Source organism: Kwoniella pini, chromosome 9 (assembly GCF_000512605.2).
Source record: "Kwoniella pini CBS 10737 chromosome 9, complete sequence".
In the NCBI taxonomy this organism is placed as follows: domain Eukaryota; kingdom Fungi; phylum Basidiomycota; class Tremellomycetes; order Tremellales; family Cryptococcaceae; genus Kwoniella; species Kwoniella pini.
This window is the reverse complement of record NC_091724.1, coordinates 777,436-797,768: the sequence shown is the minus strand read 5'-3', so window position 1 is coordinate 797,768 and position 20,333 is coordinate 777,436. Positions and strand designations below refer to the sequence as shown.

Genomic DNA, 20,333 nt, shown 5'->3' with positions numbered 1-20,333 from the left:
ATTGATATATTATTTATTATTATCTTTATCCAAAAAAAGTATTCTTATATTATCATCGATAATAGCTTACAACACGAAATGAGTATTCCCGACGACGTGATAAAACAGCCAACTGAGGTCAATACCGAAAATATGGAAGTTGATATTCCAATACATGATATACCTGCTAATAAGGAAGTTGAACAAGTATCGATTATTTCTGAAAATTCAACAAAACCTCCACCTTTCAAAAGACGTAAAGGTGATGATGAGCCAAAAGAACCTTTGACAGAAGTTATACTTCGTAGATTGACAAAAATGAAAGAAGGTGATACGGTTATGTTGAAATTACCTAGTGATGCGATTAAAGTAGTAACTATTGAAAAAAATGGGTGAGTAAATTTTATTCCAATTAATGGAATACCTTTATCAGAAATAAAATTGGACATATATGCTGAGGACGAATAACGTCCTGACTTCCGGCTCCTACAATCAAAAAGTAACTTCTCGCTAACTCCTTGTTGCCCTCAGGCTTATACAACTTGGAAAATACGGCTCATTCCCTTCTTCTCAATTGATTGATCTACATTACGATATAACATATGAAATAATTGGTGGATCATTTACATCTTCTTCTTCTTCTTCTTCCTCTACTTCTAGAAATTCAACTCCTTTACCATTTTTAAATGAAGAAATAAATAATAAAAAAGATAAAAAAGGTAAAGGAAAAAGTAAAGAAAATGATTCAAAAAGTAATCCGGGATGGAAAAATATTTTACGTCCTTTAAAAAGACAAAATGTTGTAGAAGCTGTTATAGGTTAGTCACTTTCTCTCTCTGTCTCAAATTTTCAAAAGACAAACGTAAATACTAATATCAAATATTCACTTTTATTTAAGATGATATAACTGAAACTAATGAACATATACATGATTTACCTGAAATTGAAAAACAAACTTTATCACATGAAGAAATTGCTGAATTGAAATTAAATGGAATGAGTGTTGAAGAAATTATAAAAAAACAAGAAGAAGCTCATGAAAAATTTAAATTAAAAACTGAATTTAGTAAAGAAAAATGGAGAAGGAGGAAAGAGAAAAAGTGAATTTTCAAAATATACCTTTGAATTTTTTTTTCAATTTGCTTTATTTAATGAATTCAATGATGAAAACAATCATTTACTAATTTTGACTGAAATAATTTAGATTTTCAACAACAGTTCATCCTTTATCACCTTCAATACCTAATATTTTATCTCATTATTCTGAAAGATCACCTACATCAATTTTACATTTACGTATGGATACTTTATCTCAAATTTTAAATATGTCAAATATTAGACCTGGTGGAAGATATTTAGTAGTTGATGATACAAGTGGATTAGTTACATCTGCAATATTAGAAAGAATTGGAGCTAAAGGAAAGATATTATTATTTACAAATAGTGATAGTCCACCTGCATGGGGTGTTTTACAAACTATGAATATAAGTGAAAGGGAATTAGAATGTGTTAAGTGGTTGAATTGGATGGAAGCTCAAGAGGATTATGAGAGGCGTGAGTGATATGTATAATTTCATCAATTTATAGGATCACGATTTGTAATGGTGTCTGTCACCTGATGGCTGATACAATCTATCTTACCTTTTTGATTTAGCTCCTCCACCACCAGAAGATGATAATGCCAAACCAGCAAAAGTTGCTCAAAGACTACGTAAACATAATGCTCAAGTAGCTGAATTGAACGCTACAAGAGATGAATTACATCTAGGAGGATGGGATGGGTGAGTCAAAAGTTATTTATAAAAAAAAATCAAAAAAAGGCAATTAATAAGTAACGGTTTGTTTTTCTCAATTTTCGGCTATTTAGACTTATAATAGCTTCAACATTATCACCAATTTCAATATTATCATTTTTAACACAATATCTTATTGGTTCAGCACAATTAGTAGTTTATTCACCATATCAACAAATTTTAGTTGAATTATTAAATTGGTCAAAAAAAGATCCAAATTATTTAAATGATACTTTAAGTGAAAGTTGGGAAAGAACTTATCAAGTTTTACCAGGTAGAACTCATCCAATGATGAATACTAGTTCAACTGGTGGATATTTATGGTCTGCAATTAGAGTGTGAGTTGAAATTTTTCTTTTTTTTGTTAATATGCTAGAGATACATATTGCAATTCACAAAGGTATAAGAAAAAGAGCTGATTTCTTTGATTTTCCTTTTTTTTTTTTTTGGGACTTATAGTCATCCAAGTAAATATCAACCTGATTCTCATTTCAGATCGAAAAGACGTAAAACTGGTAATGGTAAATCATCTAATAAAGTCATTGAAGATGATAATTTACAAAAAGACAATGAGGAAATACAAATTCAAGTGAATAAGAAAAATGACATTGTTGAGGTAGAAGCTGAAATACAGAATACGGAGGGCGAAGTGATTTATAATTTATTCCAATAAAATATTCATATGAACTTCTTTTTTTTAATCAATTATTAGGTGGTAAGATATTGACAAGTATTTGATTTATCTTTACATCATCATCTTGTTCCAATTCTTTTATTTCATTTAGAATTTCTAATGAAATTATAGATTGAGATTCTGAATTTGAAATTGAATTCCAATTTGGTGAAGGTATAGGAAGTGGCCAATTGAAATCTTGTACTTTTGTATGATTTTGATTTATAAACTATATAAATAGATGAAAACAAAAAAAGTATAATTAATATTTTGTAAAAAAATCTTATTATTTTATACAACTTTGATCATTTAAAAGAGAATTTTCAAAAAAAAAAAAAAAAACTTACTTTATCATTTAATGTAAATTTAGATTTTTGATTAAATAAATTAAATGGAAAAGAACCAAATTTAATTTTATTTGAATTTTCAATTATAGGTAAAGAATTTACATTAAGTAAAATTATATTATTATTTGAAGAATGTATACGAAACTAATTAGAATAAAAAATTAACGAAAATTTCATTTCAGCTTTTCAGCCATTTTTAAATTTCGATTGTATTGAACTCACTTGTTGACAATTTAAAATTAAAATTGAATTTTTAATTTTATCTAATAAACAACTTCCTTTTATCATTGAAGAAAATGATGAAATTAATAAACAATTTTCAATTGATTTACAATATAAAGCATTTAATTTAATTTCATTTTCATTTTCATTATCATTATTATTATTTAATGATGATGATGATGATGAAAAAGTTAAATCAATTATACAATTTTTTAAATTTAATAATGATAATTCTTTAATTTCATTTGATGATAATTTAATTAATTTATTTGATAAATTAGAAATTTCATAAATTGAATTTAAATTTGAATTTAAATTTAAATTATTTTCTATTTTTATTAAATTATCATTTATAATTTCATTATTTGAATTTTTTTCAAAATTTTTAAATATAGGTAATATTATTGAATTAGATTTAATTGTAGTTGAATTTGAAGTTGAATTTGAATTTAAATTTGATTTATTAAAACTAAATTTTAATTTTGGTTTTGATTTTTCTTTTTCTTTTATTCTTATTATTGATGAATTTTTATTTTCTAATTCATTTAATTGCTATTAATGAAAATTCAAAATTAGATTAACTCTCAATTTTACCAAATTAAAAAAAAAAAGATCTTGATAATTTTATAAATTTAAATACTGACTTTATCATATTTTACTCTATCATAAATTGGTATTAAATTTAAAATTTTATTAAATTCATTTCTAAGTGATTTAATTTTTAAATTAATTTCATTTAAATTTGATAATTGTTTTTGTATTATCATTAAATTTTCAATTTCTACTCAAATCAAACCAATTTAGTATCAATTTATACCTTTTCGTGATTGTTGGATCTTCCTTTTTACTCTCTTACTCACCTTCTTTTTGTTTAGTGAAATAAATATGAAATTCATTAGATTGAGATATTGATATATTGTTATTATTATTATTCGACATGATAAACTCAAATTAGATTTCTATAATTTGTTGTGGTGAAAATTCTCTGTTGTATTTCTGATCTTACGAGTATCAAGTAGAGAGTGACCAGTATATGATGTGAATAAAGCCATATTTAAAAAGATATACGATAGGTAAATCATAATATCGTTTATTATTGAGATTTGGCTGGACGCGGACTTGTATAGTGGAGGGTGATTTTCAAGCGCGTCCTTACAGTGTTACAATTAAAAAAGCTTTCACACGTCGTCTCCTGATACTCTCGGATACTGCAGTTGGGCAATATAGTTTGGAGCAGACGCAAATCACTTTCATATGTTACATGACTACAGAGACGATACATCAACTGCGAAAGAACGGCCATATCTGTACGGCAATCTCTTGAAAAGTCTCGACGAAAGTCCCCATTCTTTCCTCATATAGCCGTGCAATTCAGTATACTCTGCACATTCCATTCCCTCTTGACTTTGTCCTAAACCGCGCCTTCCTTATTTCTTGGTGCACCAGTCAAATGCGCCGTGACACCTTCATTCCTAGCTCTTTCCCAAGCTTCATCCTCTTCTTCATTACCAATTCTATAACCTCTTTCTTCATCCCTTACTTCTAATCGAGGAGGAGGAGCATGACCTGTAAGATGAGCAGTAACACCTTGAGATTGTGCTCTTTCCCATGCATCTTCTTCTTCTCTATTTACGGAAGTTTCTCCTCCAAATCCACCCGAACGGTTCGGTGGTGCGCCTGATGGAGGAGCATATTGACCATCTTGAGCCCATGAAGCTTCTGGGTGATAATCACCTTTCTCGTAACCACCTGGAGGTGGAGGTGGAGCATTGACCGGAGGACCTGGATAAGGAGGAACCATCCAACCTTGTTGATTCTGAGGAGGTGGTGGTGGGTAATATCCTTGCATTGGGAAAGATTGAGCTTGAGTCTGCTGGGCACGAGATCGGATAGAAGAAGGGTCAAGGAGTTGTCTGTTGTACGACAACAAAATTGAAGCGAAGAGGAGCTACCGTTATTGGGATTTATTTAGCTAAGTCTGCTGCTGAATCGAGCAGACAATGGGCAACGGAGTACGTGTGTGAAAAGGTGAACTCACCGAAATAACAAGTGTCAAGAAGAGCCAAGCGAACACCGACCAAGTGCCTCGATCCCATGCATTGTCGCAGACTGCTCAAACAATGTAAGTGACATAGCAAAATCTAAGCTACGGAAGAAAGCAGCTCACTAGTCTCGGCTTGATCAGTGTTGATGGTGGTAGTATCGCCAAGACTCTATAGGATCGATGTCATCAATCATATGCTTATCTAGACATCGAAATCAACTTACATCAAACCCGACTTCACCGGTTTCATTCTTCACACACTGACTAATGAGGTCACTCTATTCCATAGCCAGTTAGTAAGTTGGAAATCATTCATTGCAATCTTACCGATTGATATGACTTACTTTCATGGCGAAATGGATGATTACAGATAGTATTTGATTACCGACATTGATTAATATACCGGCAGGTGCCAGAATAACGAAGAGTCTTGAAAGACTCGATTTTTGCTGTGAATCATATTTTGCATGAGCCCGTGCACAACTGAGATATCTAGTATCATTTCCGGATTTGCATTGAGTTGATACTTTTCACTCACTACTATAGCAATGAATATACAGAACGCTTCGATACCTGCAATAACGAAATATAGAGCGGCTTGGACAATGTCAAACACTTTCATCTTTGCAGTTTCTGCCAACAGTGTCCAAATCAGCTTTACTCATCCATTCCCAAAAAAAGACACATCTCGTCATGAGCGACCAGCGTTGATGGATCGACCTAAAGAAAATAGTAGAATGGAATGGGAGGCACTCACCGTTATCATTTCCCAAATCCCTTAAACTGTCGACACCTAATGCAACACCATAAATAAGACCTAAACCAGCAGTGAAGAAAATTACTGGACGTAATGAGTATGGGTATACTCTCTGAACGACGGCAGTGTACCGAGGTGGTGGGCCTGTTTGAGATTGAAAACGAGGCAAGAATGATGGTGGAGATTTGTGAAAATCAGAATTTGGATTTGACATTGTTATTATAGTTGATTTCGTCAGTTGTCGATCCGAGTATGTTCGAGACGATATATATGCAGTAAGTTTGTCGAAGTCGATAGGTTTTGTTAAACCAGACGGTATTTTTAGATGTCGTTGATTGTATCAGTGACAATGATGAGTCGAATTTAGGTATTTGGTTGTCATGTAATTCAGTCGACGTCGCAAAGTGATGATTATGAAAGGACGGTGAACGTTGAGGTGATAGGAAATATATTATCAGTGAAAGGAGGGAATTTGAGGTCGTATTTGAGTAGAGCAGGAGAGGGATATGAGTAAAGTAAATGATCAGCAAATACACTTGACAGGAAAGTCGACTACGCTTTGCGCGAATTGTAAGTAACGAAGTAGGGAAGGGGAAGTCAATCCATTGATTTCATGGCTTGACCAAGTAATATGCATCTTCGCCTGTACTGATGAAGATAAGTTTACGAAGAGGTAGGGCACATACCGGACGGAGGTGGCAATCTAGTTTCCATTCTGGTCTACTTGTAATGAAAGACCAGGACAAATTTTGTTTGTTTACTTCGATATAACCTATTAACAACTACCTTCTCATGAATGAAACACAACGAGGTGATCTCGAATCTGTTGGAATTGATCTATCTATGATCAACAACGAGCTTGTGCTTATTGCTTGTAAATGATTCTTGAGCAAGTTGAGATATCAGTCGCGATGATACAAGTAAATGTATGTTATTACCATTCAACATTTATCCCTTCTGACTTTTATTTTGTGATGTCACTCCACTTGTAGTAGTACCGGTGGCGGTGCACTTTGAACAAGTTCCAGCTCGACACATCAGGAAAGAATAAATTCTCAGCCAAATTCCTACCTTAGACTGCTTTGCGTTCAGTTACAACATGCTGCTCTAGCCATCATGCATGACTTCTCTTCATGATTTTCTCACTTCATACCAACGCGAATGCATATCTTTGATCATGTACAAAATATCCGAAAATTCAGAACATCAAATCTCTGGAAATATATCAGTCGCGTCGGGCCCTTTTGCATAAATATGGCCCACCTTTTCCTGATTATACTGAATCTCGAGAGTTTCTCATTGACATACCCGCTACAGGGTCCTGTTGTGATCTAAACTTTGACATTGTTTACCCAAAAGAATACCTCACTGCGAAGTGATCGATTCATTTTAGTGGTCCTTCTCAGATCCGCCGGAATGATAACGAACGCGAGATCGGACGAAAGCCGAAACCACTCATTCTGTTTTAAAGATTGCTATCACCCGTCCCTAGAGAGCTTTCTATATTTCATTCAAACTTATCGATTAAGGTGTGAAGGATAAGGGAGCGGATATAACATGTCGAAAGCTATTTCTAAAGCGAAATACCTTCGTCAGCTCTATCCTTTTAAAGAACCTTCAACTTCGATAGATCACTTAGTTATAGGTGGAGGTGTTGTAGGATTAAGTGTAGCAGCTAATTTAGTAAATACCAGTGGAAAAGATAAAACTACTTTTTTAGTTGAGAGGAGAGGTCAAGTAAGTGCTCCTTTCGTGTAATCCTCTAGTTGCTCAGTGCTAATTTGTACGAGAAGTTAGGTCAAGAAACTACGTTAGTATCATGTCTATATCATCTTTTGATCAAACTGATATAGGAAATTCAAACCAACAGAGCGAGGAATTCCGAAGTCATACATTCTGGTATATAGTGAGCTCTCTTCTAAATTAAGTTATTGATCAGGAGAGTATTAGCTGATAAGGTTGTTTAGCTATCCACTAGGAAGTCTCAAATCGAAATTATGTATAAGAGGTAGAGATTTATTATATGATCGTTGTAAGCGATTAGGAATAAATTATAAAAATACAGGTAAAGTAGGTTTAAAATATCATTCACAGAATATCTTATCGTCAAATAGCTAATTTATGTATTAACAAAGATTGTAGTAGCTACATCTCCTTCTCAAATACCATATTTAGAAAAACTTCATAAACATTCACAAGATTCTAGTTTTCTTTCAAATCCTAATGATATTTCAACTTCTTCAATATTTACTAAATTATTATCAGGTGAAGAAGCAAGAGAATTAGAACCTGATTTATCAAAAGAAGTTTGTAAAGGATTATTAATTCCTTCAACAGGTATAATTGATTCACAAGGTTTAGTAGATAGTTTATCAAGAGAAATTGAAGAATCAGAATATAATCAAGAATCATTAACTGAAGATAGAGGAGAAGGTATAATTGTTTTAGGAACAAGAGTCGTTAGGATTGATAAAGAAAAAAAAGGAAATGGTTGGATTGTTCAATTAGAAACTAATTGGGAAGGTTTAGAAGAAGGTGAAAAAGGTGATGTAGAAAGTGTAAGAGCGGATATAGTTGTAAATGCAGCTGGATTAGGAGCTGTAAGTTTATCAGAAGGTGTATCAGGTGATAATGAAGATCCAATTAAAATGTATGCTGTTAAAGGTGAGTCTGAACGTTTACTATCATAATATATGGTAAATATTTAAGGATTATGTTAATTATTGATTAACTGTTCACAAAAGGGAATTATATGTCATATAAAGGACCAGGAGTAGGAAATGTGTCAAGGTTAATTTATCCATGTCCAAGTGCAAACATAGATCATTTAGGTATACATCTTGTGAGTTTTGTTTCTTATTTAAGGGTAATGGAATCTTCTAACAAATCGATGCTTAATTGGGAATTTCTAGACATTAGATTTAGAAGGAAATATAAAATTCGGTCCAGATGTAGAAATAATTGGAAATTCAAAAGATTATTCAATTAATCCAGAATTTTGGGAAAAACATTTATCACCAAACAATTCAATTAAATTAATTAATAAATTTTTTAAAAATGTTTCAAATTATTTACCTTTAATTGATTTAAATAAATTACAACCTGATTATTCTGGAATAAGACCAAATATTGTTGATTCTTCTTCTAAAAATTCAAAATTTTCAGATTTTTTAATAAAACATGATAATAATAATAAAATTGGATTTATTGAATTATTAGGTTTTAATTCACCTGGATTAACAAGTAGTTTAGCAATTGGTGAATATGTTTCAAAAATTTTAATTCAAAAACAAATTAAAGGAAAATATTCTAAAATTGGAAATGAACAAATCAAAAAATTAGAATATCTTTCAAAAGGTTGGGAAGCTTAAAATAGAAGATTGAAAAAAACTTTTTGATTTATATATTATGTATTGTTTATTTTCAATTTCATTTTCTTATACTTGTAGCATTACAATGATTTGTACTACATATACAATACTATAATACTAGTTTTAGATGTTTACAACTAATAAATCTGATCTACCTCGTCTTCTGGTGAAAAGTTTTCTGTCCAGGTACTGATCAACGGGGAGTGGAACTATATTACTCATCCTAATTTTCACGTGTTGGGGGAACTTGAGTTTAATCATCAATTTGAGCCGTATTTTCTAACGGAGATTCCATCTTGAAAATCAACAATGGAGTATCTTTAGGTTTGCCTCTATCATTATCGTTATCGTCATCATCGTTATTGTTCTCCGTGTCAGTTCTAGGAGAACTTAGAGCAGTTTCATCAATTTCACTCGACCTTCTATTTCGACCTTGATTGAATTTAGGATCCAGTAAATCAGAAGCTGAATTGGATTTTCTCATTCCCGATTTATTGTGAATTGAACTTGTTTGATCACTTGTACTTGGTCTTCGTTTATCGAATTTGGAAGAAGGTTCTTCACTTGATTTTCGTATTAATTCAGGTAATTCCACTGGACTATTCATAGATCTATCAGATCTGCCTTGTCCGTCATTATTCTCGGTATCACTTGTACTGCCATTCAAATGACGTCGAGTTGTGATATTTTCGTCATTATTGGAAGAAGGTAGAGTCAATTTAGGTATAATCTGACCATCTTCCGTTCTATTGACGTCTTTAATTACACCATCTAGACTATCTTCTCGAAGACTCCTGGCGGCAGCTTGCAGAGCGACGTGTCTGACGACTTTCCATTCTCGATCTTCTCTCTCACCTTCATATTCTAATACCTTGATATACAACTTCAGTTTCGTTAGGACCAATTTATCATTCCTCATTTTGTGCAGGTATTCTTGAAGGTGGGCTGTCAATTTATCCCTCGTCGATTTTAAGAATGGTGTCAAGAGTGAGATGTTTCTGATAAGGTCCGATGTTTTCTGGAGTGCGTCTTCCACCGGTTGGGATTTGCTACGTAGGTCGTTGAGGAGAGACTACGTACTCAAAAATCAGCATCCTTGTACTAAATATCATGCAGATGACGACTCACGTAAATCAGAGATACGCGCGAAGTATGGATATGAGCTTTGTCCTTGACAACGGCTGTTTCAGGTAGGTTAAGATCGGCACTCCCATTGGGTAAAGCAGCTTTGGTAGACCCAGCTTCTCCGCGTCCAGCAGCAAGTTCAGCTTTGACCACACCGAAAACCTCCTCAAGTTGTTCACCCTCATGAACAATTTCATTGGCTTCGTTCACATCCAATTCTTCATTTCTGCCATTTGTCGTGACCGATTCGTCAGGCAGAGTGTGTTCCGCGAATGTAGAGATTGAAGTTGAATTATCGTTTAATACTGGATTTCTCGGAGCATTTGTCGAATCGCCAAATATAGCCTTTTTGGCGCTTCCTGGAGGGATGTTTGCTGTATGGGCATCTCGAAGTTCCCTCTTATGTGAAGCAGCTGCTGCAGCGCCGGCCAGGACAACTTGATCCTTTCTCATTGTTGGCCCTTTCATCTTGAGATTTACAGTTTTAAACGTTGCTGCGTAATTGATTAAGCTTATCCACTCGTTCATCTCAAGCTCGTCTGAAGATTGAAGCAGGTATTGTCTGGATTGAGGCATAACAAAACGGAAGGTATTCGAGTACTATCGTATTATGTTGGTTAGCATATCTCTGTTGACCATCTCAGTCATATTGTGTGTGTTCAGGAGAGGTACTGATGGTGCAATGCAAGACTCACGGCAGTAAAGGTATGGTCGAAAACAGCTACACAGTCTTTCAACGAGAACACCTCGTCGGGTTTGAAAGTACTTTGACGAGGTAAGAGTAATTGTCCAGCTTGATCTGAGCTGTGCAGGGTCCGAATCTGTTCCAACAAAGTCAAAGCCCATGTCGGATCTTTGAAGAAGAGTAATTGAGATGAGGTGAGAATGACACTCCAGGATTTCCACTTTCGAGATGTCTTCTTAGATGAATGGTCCGTATTATCTACATCACATGACGACAAGCGTTAGCTCCTCACCTCGAAATGACAACAATTGAGTGGTTCGACCATCGGTCGTTTCGCCTTTATTGTAACCGAAGTTGCGTGCTCACCTTTTCTAGACAATAATCCTACTTTGACCACCCTCAAGATCAAGTCTTCAGCTCTATCTAGATCCTTAGCTCCTACCGTATTTCGTCTCGGCGTAGCCAATTTACCCGAAACCTTTCGCTGGGAATAGGTCGAAGAAGTGATAAAGGAAGGTATGACCAAATTGTGTGCCGACGCAAAAGCCTTACAAAGATTATCTAGATCTAAAACTGATTTTGTACCTTGATAAGAAAATAAAATATCTTTTTGAATACGTTCATTGTCAATCAGATTTGGGGCTACCCGTAAAGTACCCAATAATCCTCTGGCTATCATATGATAAACATCAATCTTGGCCTTGCCATTTGCGATTCCAGAGGATACAGTCAGACTACTTGAAGTGATGGTATTAGTTGACGGTAAAGACGATGAGGTTATAGTAGGAGTAGGTACTGGGGTCGACGGACCGAAAGTTGAAGAAGTTGATTCGTATCCTGATGACCGTTTGAGTTCAGAATCATCATCTATGAAAACGAAAGGTGTATAGGTAATGTTATCGTAGAATGATTCAAGCACGACCGGCAATACACCTTCCATACGTGTATTTCTAACGTAATCGACTTTAGTCATTTTGTTTTTATTCGATTTGTTGAAAGCATCGGTATGAAGCATCATCATTGAGAATGCCAAGACGTATGTATTATCCTTTGAGCCGAACAGATGAGGTTCACACTCTTCGTATCTTTTCGAGAATGCTTCGATCACTCTGTCAATTTGCTGAGTTTCTCTAGGGAGACTCATGTGCATGAGTAATCTTCTCAAAGCGATGTCCAGGGAATTATGGGTGAAGTCAAACGTTGACATGTAGATCTGTAAAGCCTCCAAGTGGAACTCATCACCGCTGTAACGTTAATGGACAGCATCGATCAGCATATCATTCTTTATGTGACTCGACGACACTTCGGATGAAAATGACTCACCTCGAAGCAAGAACATTGGCAATTTCGTTCCTTCCTACATTGTTTACTATTCTATCGAGCCAGACCTTCGGGGGTTCTTCGCCATCTCTTTGGACTACCTGTTTTATGTCCGAACTGCCGGGCGAAACTGCAGCAGACAGACTACCAGTCGATGGCCTAGGACTAGTGCCCGGGCTCAAAAAGCTATTCGTTGTTTCGGTTGTAGTGTTCGTGATCGAATCTTCCCATCCGGTAAAGCCCTGATTGGTGTTGTAAGAAGAGGACATGGATCCGCTTGATCTAGGAGGCAGCGGGAATAACGAATTCTTTGGACTTGAAGGTCCGGGAGAAGCTCCACCGCTGCCAAACAGCCCATTCGATAACCTGTGAATCGTGCCAGGTCTCCTCCGAGGTGGAGTAGCGGCGATAGGGAATAAATTGGGTGAGCTCGGTCTTCGCGGTGGACCGAAATGGTGTGATGTAGGTGCTAATGAGATGGTTGACGCTCTGACCCTGTTTTTACGAGCCGCTTTACTTTCTTGCTCATGCAAGATCTCAGTCTTATCTCCTATGTCGGATCGCGTATTCATCAAAGATGACAGTGATGGAGTGACTGATGATCTGGGGGATCGTTCTTCTGATAGATCGTGACTTGGCCGGAAATTTTCTTCACCTATTGATCTGCCTCTAAGGGCGCCTGCGTTCGACGAAGCCATAGATGAGGATGAGGTAGAAGGTCTCATTTTCTGACTTCTACCGAATTCTCCAATCCCTCCATGACTGATTGGGATATTCCCGAACTCATCGATCTCGCTACTTCCTTTTCTAAGCAGGCTGCCGCTTCGACCCCGGTTGGTCGATTTGGAAAAAACGCTCTTCATACGGCCGATAATAGCGGAATTGCCTGAGTTTGACCGATCCCCCAGTTTTGGTCTAGACGGCGTGCGCGGTGATGCAAACGCTGATGTTGATAATGACGTTCCATTGGGCGTAGTCGGTCGAGGTAGTGGAAGGTGTGGATTCGACGATTGAAGTTGATTCTGAAGTAGCTTCTGAGGCGGCAACGGAGCATCGGACCATGATCGTACTCGACCTTCTCTGACTGTAGGCGGAGCCTTCAAGGGTGAATGCGTAGTGGGTACCCCTTGCTCGGGTAAGGAGTCTAAGGGGGTCGACAAGGACGATTTCGAGGAATTTCGATATTCTCCCGCATCCATCCACGGTCTCCTACCTGGACCCCAATTGCTTGTCTCAGCCTCGGGCGTACTAAAGATGATTTCTTCATTTTCGCTTTGCGGTGTGGAAACCCATGGACCACTTCCGGGTATGAACGGCGATACTGGATCATGAGTCGGAAGGGTGAATGATGATTCGGATGATAGAGCAGTTTGATTTCGCATACCCGCATTCGGTATCGACATTGGCACAACGGGCACTGGAGGAGTTGGAAGCTGGTCGTCTGTACCTCGATCCGATGCACGCCGCGTGAACATACTGCCTGTTGTGTTGATTTCCGTTCGGGGAATGGATGTCGCGGTGGAGGGCGAAAGACTAAACTGTGGTCTCCTCGGTGTTGGCTGTTGCGAGTCTGATAGAGTGGTGTTGGGGGTTCCGTCTAAAAGAAGGCGCTCTTCACTTCCTGACGATACTTGCTGGCCAACAGAAGTGATATCTGAGGCAGCATAGGCAGGTTTCTCGTCGTTGAGGATACCTTTTAGCTGCGCCTCAGATGTTATCCGCTTGACGGGCTTCCTAACTCCAAGCCATTCCAAAACACCACCGCCAGTCTTTCCTACACTCTCTCCAGCTTCAGCTTTTTTTGGTTCGGCTTCAGGCATTTTATCATGACGTATTCCAGGTGGAGATTTCCCAAAGAAACCGGACAAAGACCTTGTCCTTCTCACCACTTTACGCTTCTCTTCTACTGCCGGTGCTTCGTCAGCTTTTTCAAGCAGAGGTGTGCCATTCGGCTCTACGAACGCAATCTTCGGGATTGGACTAGGTGTACGCGAAGGGAAGGGGGAAGAGACTGATTGGGTTTTGGATGGTACGGGCGGAGGAGGAGGCATTTCGGTACTCGATTTCGGCGAAGGTAACAGAGCCGACGGCAATCCCAGACCGATATAGGACCTGGGCGCTGAGATCTGATTGTTACTTTGTGATCGTTTCTCCTCGGTTTCAGAGTTTTCAGAAAATTGACGGGAGTAACCCGTAGCTGATCTGCTTCTTCGCTGAATCAGTGGTGGCTTTTTAGGTGTTTTGGATAGCTTTCTTGGACTGCTTGGCGTTACAACTATTCCCTTTGGTATCTCTGGCCTCATTAGAGTAGTCGAGAACCCAGAATCTTTGCTTGGTAGAGGCGGGAGTGCGCGATCCACATCCACCGGCAAAGGGGGTTGGGATTTGTCGATGTGTAAGGACGCCACCCGAGGTGATGGCGAATGTGAGGCGCATAAAGAAGATGTACGAGGTCGAATGTCTGTGAGTGATGCCGTCGAAGATTTGGGTGTTAGTCGAAGAGAGGAGGGAGGATCAGGAGGCGAGAATGTATCACGATCACTGGCTGTACGAGAAAACGTCCGTGTCCTGATTGTGAAAGGCTGCGATTGTTTAGGTTGTGTCTGAAGTATTTACTTGTCAGTTCAGTGACGCTCTTGGTACAGAGTAAATCACACTCACATTGATGGGCTCGCTCAAGTCAATGACACCCGTTGGCGTGTAATTTAATGAACCTCTCGGTGCATTCTGCGCTATCCCCAACCCCTTCAAGCTCCCACTACCTAAATCTGACATTCTCATCACTTGCCCATCTTCTTGATCACTTTTCGATCTTCGCTTCTTCTTCTTTTTCTTGATAGTCTCTTCCAGATCTCCCTCTATTGTTAGCAGTTCCTCCGTCAGCGTGTCTCCATCTTGTATCCCTCCTTTCTCCTCGGGTTCAGGACCTGAGTGCTGATTATCGATTAATCGTCTTTCTTTGCCTTTATTGGTACCAATAGAGGACAACTCCAGTTCCTCTTTATCAACCAAACTATGACCACTTTTCCGCCTTTCTCGCCTTATCGAGCCCTTCTTTGTGGGCGAAGTCTGGGTATCATTTGCACTACTAGCATTTGGAGTTGGACTAGAAAGGATATTCGGTGATCCGAGAGTTAAGCCGAACCATGATCTTCTTTTTTGGGATTTGGCAGTACTAGGTGGAGTAGCTGGCGGCGGATCAGGTATAGGTCGAGTTGGTGCTATCGGACCTAGTGAACGTGGATTCGAAGGTCCTGCTTCAGCATTGGTGTGCAGCTCATCCATCGTTGCTCAGCTTACGTATTGATTGCGGATGTGGAGTGTCCATCGAATGGCCGAGATTACTCGCTTCTAGTGATGATCTGGATCATGTGGAAGGACAAGGAATGACTGCTTAGAAGCTAGAGTTGCTAACATATAATGTTTGTTGTATACTGAAGTTACGGTATGATATGATATGATTGCGTAGTTTTAAAAGTTAAAAAGTATTCCGGTTCGCGTCGATCCCGTTTCCCGGCGTTGATGATGACAAAGAAAACGTCGACTTGTCGTTGCACGTCTTATACTTCTCAGTGCGAAGGCTTCTCGGGACTTGTAGCTCAATAATGATGAGATCAACTCTGAATGAGCACTGCATGCAACTCGTTAACTGCGACTGGTTAACATTTCAATGGCAGATTCCAAATGATAGACCCCAGATTCCACTCGCGCCAATTGACATAATTTACCACGTGTCATCGTACCATATTGCTGGGCCTAGAACAACGTCATTAAGCTTACCGCTGACTGCCCCTAGATTGCTACGAAAACATTCTTGCTAATTCTTCGAGCTGCATCCTAAATATATAGTACAATGAGTGGAATTAAAGTACAACAAGTGACATGCAGTGTAAGAGCGATCCCTCTTGTTGAAATCAAGAAATATCTTTCATCCAGTCTAGCGTAAGTTCTGGTAACGCTGCAGTACACTAAGTTTCGAGCCGCCCAATTGCCAGTTATAATCACCAATTACCGATTCCGCCAGCTTGTTCCATAGCTTGATCAAACATGCCCAAATCTTCTCCTTCACCATGATTATCCATTTCAGAGGACGAACTAGCTCCAAGACCTGCCGTTCCAAGTGCACCGTCAAACAAACGTTCGTTAAAAAGTACATGATTCGAAGGTGTTTGTTGACCCTCTTTTGAAGCTTCTTTTTCAATGTTTTTCCCATCTGTCCCCTCGGAACCCGAAGTTGAGATTGAGTGATCTTTGGCATAATGACTGGCAATCAAGTCCCCGGGTCCACGGTCAGACATCAAGGGATCCTCTTTGCGTGTTAGATCCATAAGTGGCGGTAATGTATATTCAGCATTCATTGTCTCAATACCTTCTCCTGCCGACGAGGACCCCGGTAGAGGTACTGTGGATCTGCCAGGATGTATATCGTAGGATGAGGAATCGTAATAATCTTCAGGGTTGGTACTCGCATGTGGATGACCATATCCCATTTCAGGCGGAATACCATTGATAGGTCCTGGTTGATCCCAGTATTCACCTCCTTGTTGAGCTTGAGCTTGCCATTCATACGGCCCGCCTTGGGGAATGTCCATAGGCATCATACCTTCGATAGGTGGAAGTCGATACATTTCATGTTCTTGACCGGGAAGTCCCTCAGGAATTAATCCGCCTCGAGCTTGAGGATACATCTCTGTATGATACCCGCCGGCCATATCTGCAGGACCAGGTTGAACCATTTGAACAGGTCTTCCATCAGGATCGTAGCCTATAGTAGAAGATATGTAACCTTCCGTGGGGTACATCGAATAATGGGCTGCTACTCCAGGATGGCTTGAATAGCCATTGGGTAGATACCCTTGTTGTATTTGAGCTTGAGCGTTTTGATGATGAGAATGATGAGAAGAAGTGGCTAGCCTATTTGTAGCTGCATTATACAGTGACATATTGAGTAGATTTGTGCCTAATAAATTCTGTCTCATCTGTTTAGCACGAGCTTGAGCTTTTTGAGCTCGCATAGCTCCTTTTGATAATTGTCCGACATCTCTTCTTCGGCGACTGATAAATATCAATAACAATCAGTCCAATGGTTGATCCTATGATCGCTTTAGAAACGAATAGACAACTCACCTTCTTGATCTAGCACTTGAAGTACTTCCTTCAGATCCAATATCACTTTCATTACCTTTCTGAATGATTTGTTCTTTAATTTCTTCTTCTAACTTATCACCTGATTTACCTTCAATCAAAGCAGCTGCTACTGCATCAACTTTTTCATCTTCTGAAGGATCTTTTCTAACTCTCCTTCTAATGATATCAGTTCTACGTGAAACAGGTTGATATCTATATCCAGGATATTTTTTTGAATGTTCTTCTTTTTCGATTCTTGCTTGTTCATTAAATTTTGCTCTAACTTCTAATGGAGCTTCTTTCCACATTTTTGCAGCTACAACTGAAATATTTTGATGTTTAACTTCTACACTTGGTGGAATTAAATTTGAATCAGTTATATGTTTTCTGAATAATATAAATGCATTTCTTGCTCTTTTTATATGACCTTCTGGTTGCTATTATTCCCAAATCACAAAAACAATCAGCTTTTCGAACCTACTCATATACCCTTAGACAGCATCAGATAACTCACCTTCCTGGCGTGACTTTTTTTCTTTGGTAAAGGCACACCCGCTCCAATAGATTCATTACGATTACTTTCGTTCTGAGTTTCGTTGAAATCACTCCCGAATCCGACTTCGTTCTCACTTAAACCTTGATCAGGTGTGTTGAAAGAAGAGGAATTTAGATCAGTCAAACTCCCATTCAAGTCATATGAAGAAGGCCATAAGCTACTTGGTGAAGTAGGTGAGTTAGTTTGACTGGAAGGTTGAGTGTCTGTCCCGGCATCGGTACTGTATAGATTAAGCGGAGGGAGATTCGACCAGTTGTTAAATCCTGTAAAAGGCTGACTTTGGGGTAAAGGAGGTAATCCAGTGACACCACTTGTAGTGGAAGTGAATGAATCTGTACGTTGCATGGGAGGTAGAGCATTTTGACCCACTTGAACTGAGTCAAGAGCGACATGAACCTCATCATCTCTTAAAGTAGGATCAATTACCTCTTTACCTGATTGATCAATTATCTGTACCATCGGTAAATTCGATCCTGGATTGATTCTTTCAGAATGGGAAGATGTGTATGAAGAGTCTGACAATTGAGATACTCTTCGTAGCATGGGAGGCATAACTGGTATGTTTGCCATCTTGAGATCGTGAGGAGGAGAAGCAGAAGGTGTTCTGCCCAGTTTCGGCTTCTCGTTATCGTGTTTGACTGATATATCCGCATTTTGAGCCGGACGTTGTTCAGCTAATACAGCAGACAGGACTGACCTGCCTTCCGACTGTGCAACTACGTACGGAGAGTACAATCAGATTGAAGAGTTTCTTTGACCGGTACAGGGGCATTAAGGTGACTTACCAGATGATGGGCGACTTATGCTTGGTCCAGCATTACTGAGAGTATCGCTCGAGGCCATGATAAAGCTACTTCGGAAGATGTCTTCCTTCGAATGTATCAGTAAGGGAGGGGTACTACCTGGTGGCAAAGGAGTGCGGTGAGGCTAATGTGAACGTAGCGTATATGAATGGGTATCAGAATATTAAGTTATATGGCTTTAGACAGTAGACGATGTTTAGTGGGATATAGACCCTTTCACTATGATTTTCTCTCTTAAGACAGTATAAGAGGGTTGAATGAAAGGTTACGTATGGTGAATTCCTTTTTCGATTGAAATCAAGAAGGAAAGAAAAGATTCAATGGAGATTTTTTTATCTTATCCTACTTGAGCTAACTTTGAGCTAGCTAGAACTCCACTAGCGTAACAAAGGGTATGTAAATCCTTTCATTTCAAACTGGATATAAAGGATTGATTCTCCCCTTACTCTACAGGAGGATCGTCTTACCTCAATGAGAGGAGATAAGCCATGAAAGGATATCTGACTTCTTACGAGGTTTTACCGAGTACATCGGATTTGCCTATTTCCTGTATGTCAACAGTCATGGATGTGGATGACATCCTTTGTAGTTTAAGCGAGAGTGATATAACATTGATCGAAGGTCTATCAGATAGTCTAGATCAAAACGATTGGCGAGATACTCATCCCCTTGGATCGACAATGGAGTTAGGGGTGATAGACCGATTAGATAGGGAGATTGAGGCGTCAATAACTCCGAATACTACGAATCAGCATTTGTCGGGGGTCCTAACTTTCGAGACACAGATGATACTGCCTATCGCAGTATAGGTCATAGCCACTCAGCTGTATATAGATTGAAACAGTTTGGTCATGAATACATTATGATATAGTACTACTCTGTATTTGTAAGGCAAATCTGCATAATTGATCAGTGTTTACTCAAAGCTCTGCAGAGAGCATATAAGCTGCCTGACATACCTTGACTACACATCAATCAATTCTTCAACAATAAGTCTCTCTTTATCCCATACATTGGCTCTCCAGTAAACGTCCTCCTTTAATCTAGCCCAAACTTCTTCAAGGGAGTTCATTTGATATACCATGAAACTTCCAGCTAAATTAAGTTGACCAGGTGGTGGAGGAGTTGCATGTTGTTTTGTACCGGGTCTAGGTGCAATAGGACCGCTATAGACTATTTTCCAAAGATGTCTGAGCAATCTCGTGTCTAGTTATAAGGTCAAAATGAACGAGGGGAAACTCACCCATGAGTCCTTTAGGATCTTTAGCTGATCTTTCAAGGTGTTCAGGTCGGACAGCTAACCGCTGAGCGAGATGGTCTGGATAATCTGGAGCGTACACAAGGAATCGAGGCATTTTGGCTATTTCTGATCGCTGGGGAGTACTTGGTCATGAATGCAGCGAGACAGCTTATTATACTCTGCTCTCAGCTACTATCAATCTCAGGTGGATTCCTCGTCTCGCATGTAAAGCACCGTTACTTACCGAACAGATATCGGACCGGAATTTTCCCGGTAAGGTACGATGATCAT

At 38.5% G+C, this 20,333-nt stretch overlaps 7 protein-coding genes across 7 annotated transcripts; 2 read left to right on the top strand and 5 right to left on the bottom strand.

Annotated features, from left to right (window-relative positions):
* Nucleotides 1-78: 78 nt before the first annotated feature.
* I206_106543 (uncharacterized protein) lies at nucleotides 79-2,445 on the top strand (the record flags this gene model as incomplete). Its single annotated transcript, XM_070203342.1, has 7 exons — nucleotides 79-371; nucleotides 511-797; nucleotides 878-1,079; nucleotides 1,184-1,533; nucleotides 1,634-1,760; nucleotides 1,847-2,110; nucleotides 2,232-2,445. The coding sequence occupies 7 exons, from the start codon at nucleotides 79-81 to the stop codon at nucleotides 2,443-2,445; spliced, it is 1,737 nt and encodes a 578-aa protein (XP_070059443.1).
* Nucleotides 2,446-2,473: 28 nt separating this feature from the next.
* On the bottom strand, nucleotides 2,474-3,953 carry I206_106542 (uncharacterized protein; the record flags this gene model as incomplete). Its single annotated transcript, XM_019159614.1, has 5 exons — nucleotides 2,474-2,674; nucleotides 2,793-2,936; nucleotides 3,015-3,566; nucleotides 3,659-3,795; nucleotides 3,875-3,953. The coding sequence occupies 5 exons, from the start codon at nucleotides 3,951-3,953 to the stop codon at nucleotides 2,474-2,476; spliced, it is 1,113 nt and encodes a 370-aa protein (XP_019007364.1).
* A 472-nt stretch (nucleotides 3,954-4,425) lies between these two features.
* Nucleotides 4,426-6,029, bottom strand: I206_106541 (uncharacterized protein; the record flags this gene model as incomplete). Its single annotated transcript, XM_019159613.1, has 7 exons — nucleotides 4,426-4,962; nucleotides 5,053-5,123; nucleotides 5,182-5,227; nucleotides 5,283-5,336; nucleotides 5,403-5,507; nucleotides 5,597-5,691; nucleotides 5,816-6,029. 7 exons carry the CDS (start codon nucleotides 6,027-6,029, stop codon nucleotides 4,426-4,428), a joined length of 1,122 nt encoding a protein of 373 aa, XP_019007363.1.
* Nucleotides 6,030-7,372: 1,343 nt separating this feature from the next.
* On the top strand, nucleotides 7,373-9,186 carry I206_106540 (uncharacterized protein; the record flags this gene model as incomplete). Its single annotated transcript, XM_070203341.1, has 7 exons — nucleotides 7,373-7,552; nucleotides 7,609-7,625; nucleotides 7,686-7,721; nucleotides 7,783-7,885; nucleotides 7,951-8,479; nucleotides 8,560-8,657; nucleotides 8,728-9,186. The coding sequence occupies 7 exons, from the start codon at nucleotides 7,373-7,375 to the stop codon at nucleotides 9,184-9,186; spliced, it is 1,422 nt and encodes a 473-aa protein (XP_070059442.1).
* Nucleotides 9,187-9,439: 253 nt separating this feature from the next.
* Nucleotides 9,440-15,601, bottom strand: I206_106539 (uncharacterized protein; the record flags this gene model as incomplete). Its single annotated transcript, XM_019159611.1, has 6 exons — nucleotides 9,440-10,258; nucleotides 10,315-10,911; nucleotides 11,007-11,254; nucleotides 11,363-12,240; nucleotides 12,320-14,919; nucleotides 14,978-15,601. The coding sequence occupies 6 exons, from the start codon at nucleotides 15,599-15,601 to the stop codon at nucleotides 9,440-9,442; spliced, it is 5,766 nt and encodes a 1,921-aa protein (XP_019007361.1).
* A 716-nt stretch (nucleotides 15,602-16,317) lies between these two features.
* On the bottom strand, nucleotides 16,318-18,842 carry I206_106538 (uncharacterized protein; the record flags this gene model as incomplete). Its single annotated transcript, XM_019159610.1, has 4 exons — nucleotides 16,318-17,371; nucleotides 17,444-17,880; nucleotides 17,958-18,715; nucleotides 18,785-18,842. The coding sequence occupies 4 exons, from the start codon at nucleotides 18,840-18,842 to the stop codon at nucleotides 16,318-16,320; spliced, it is 2,307 nt and encodes a 768-aa protein (XP_019007360.1).
* A 924-nt stretch (nucleotides 18,843-19,766) lies between these two features.
* Nucleotides 19,767-20,157, bottom strand: I206_106537 (uncharacterized protein; the record flags this gene model as incomplete). The annotated part of the gene is made up of 2 exons (XM_019159609.1): nucleotides 19,767-19,975; nucleotides 20,046-20,157. 2 exons carry the CDS (start codon nucleotides 20,155-20,157, stop codon nucleotides 19,767-19,769), a joined length of 321 nt encoding a protein of 106 aa, XP_019007359.1.
* Between the last annotated feature and the right edge of the window lie 176 nt (nucleotides 20,158-20,333).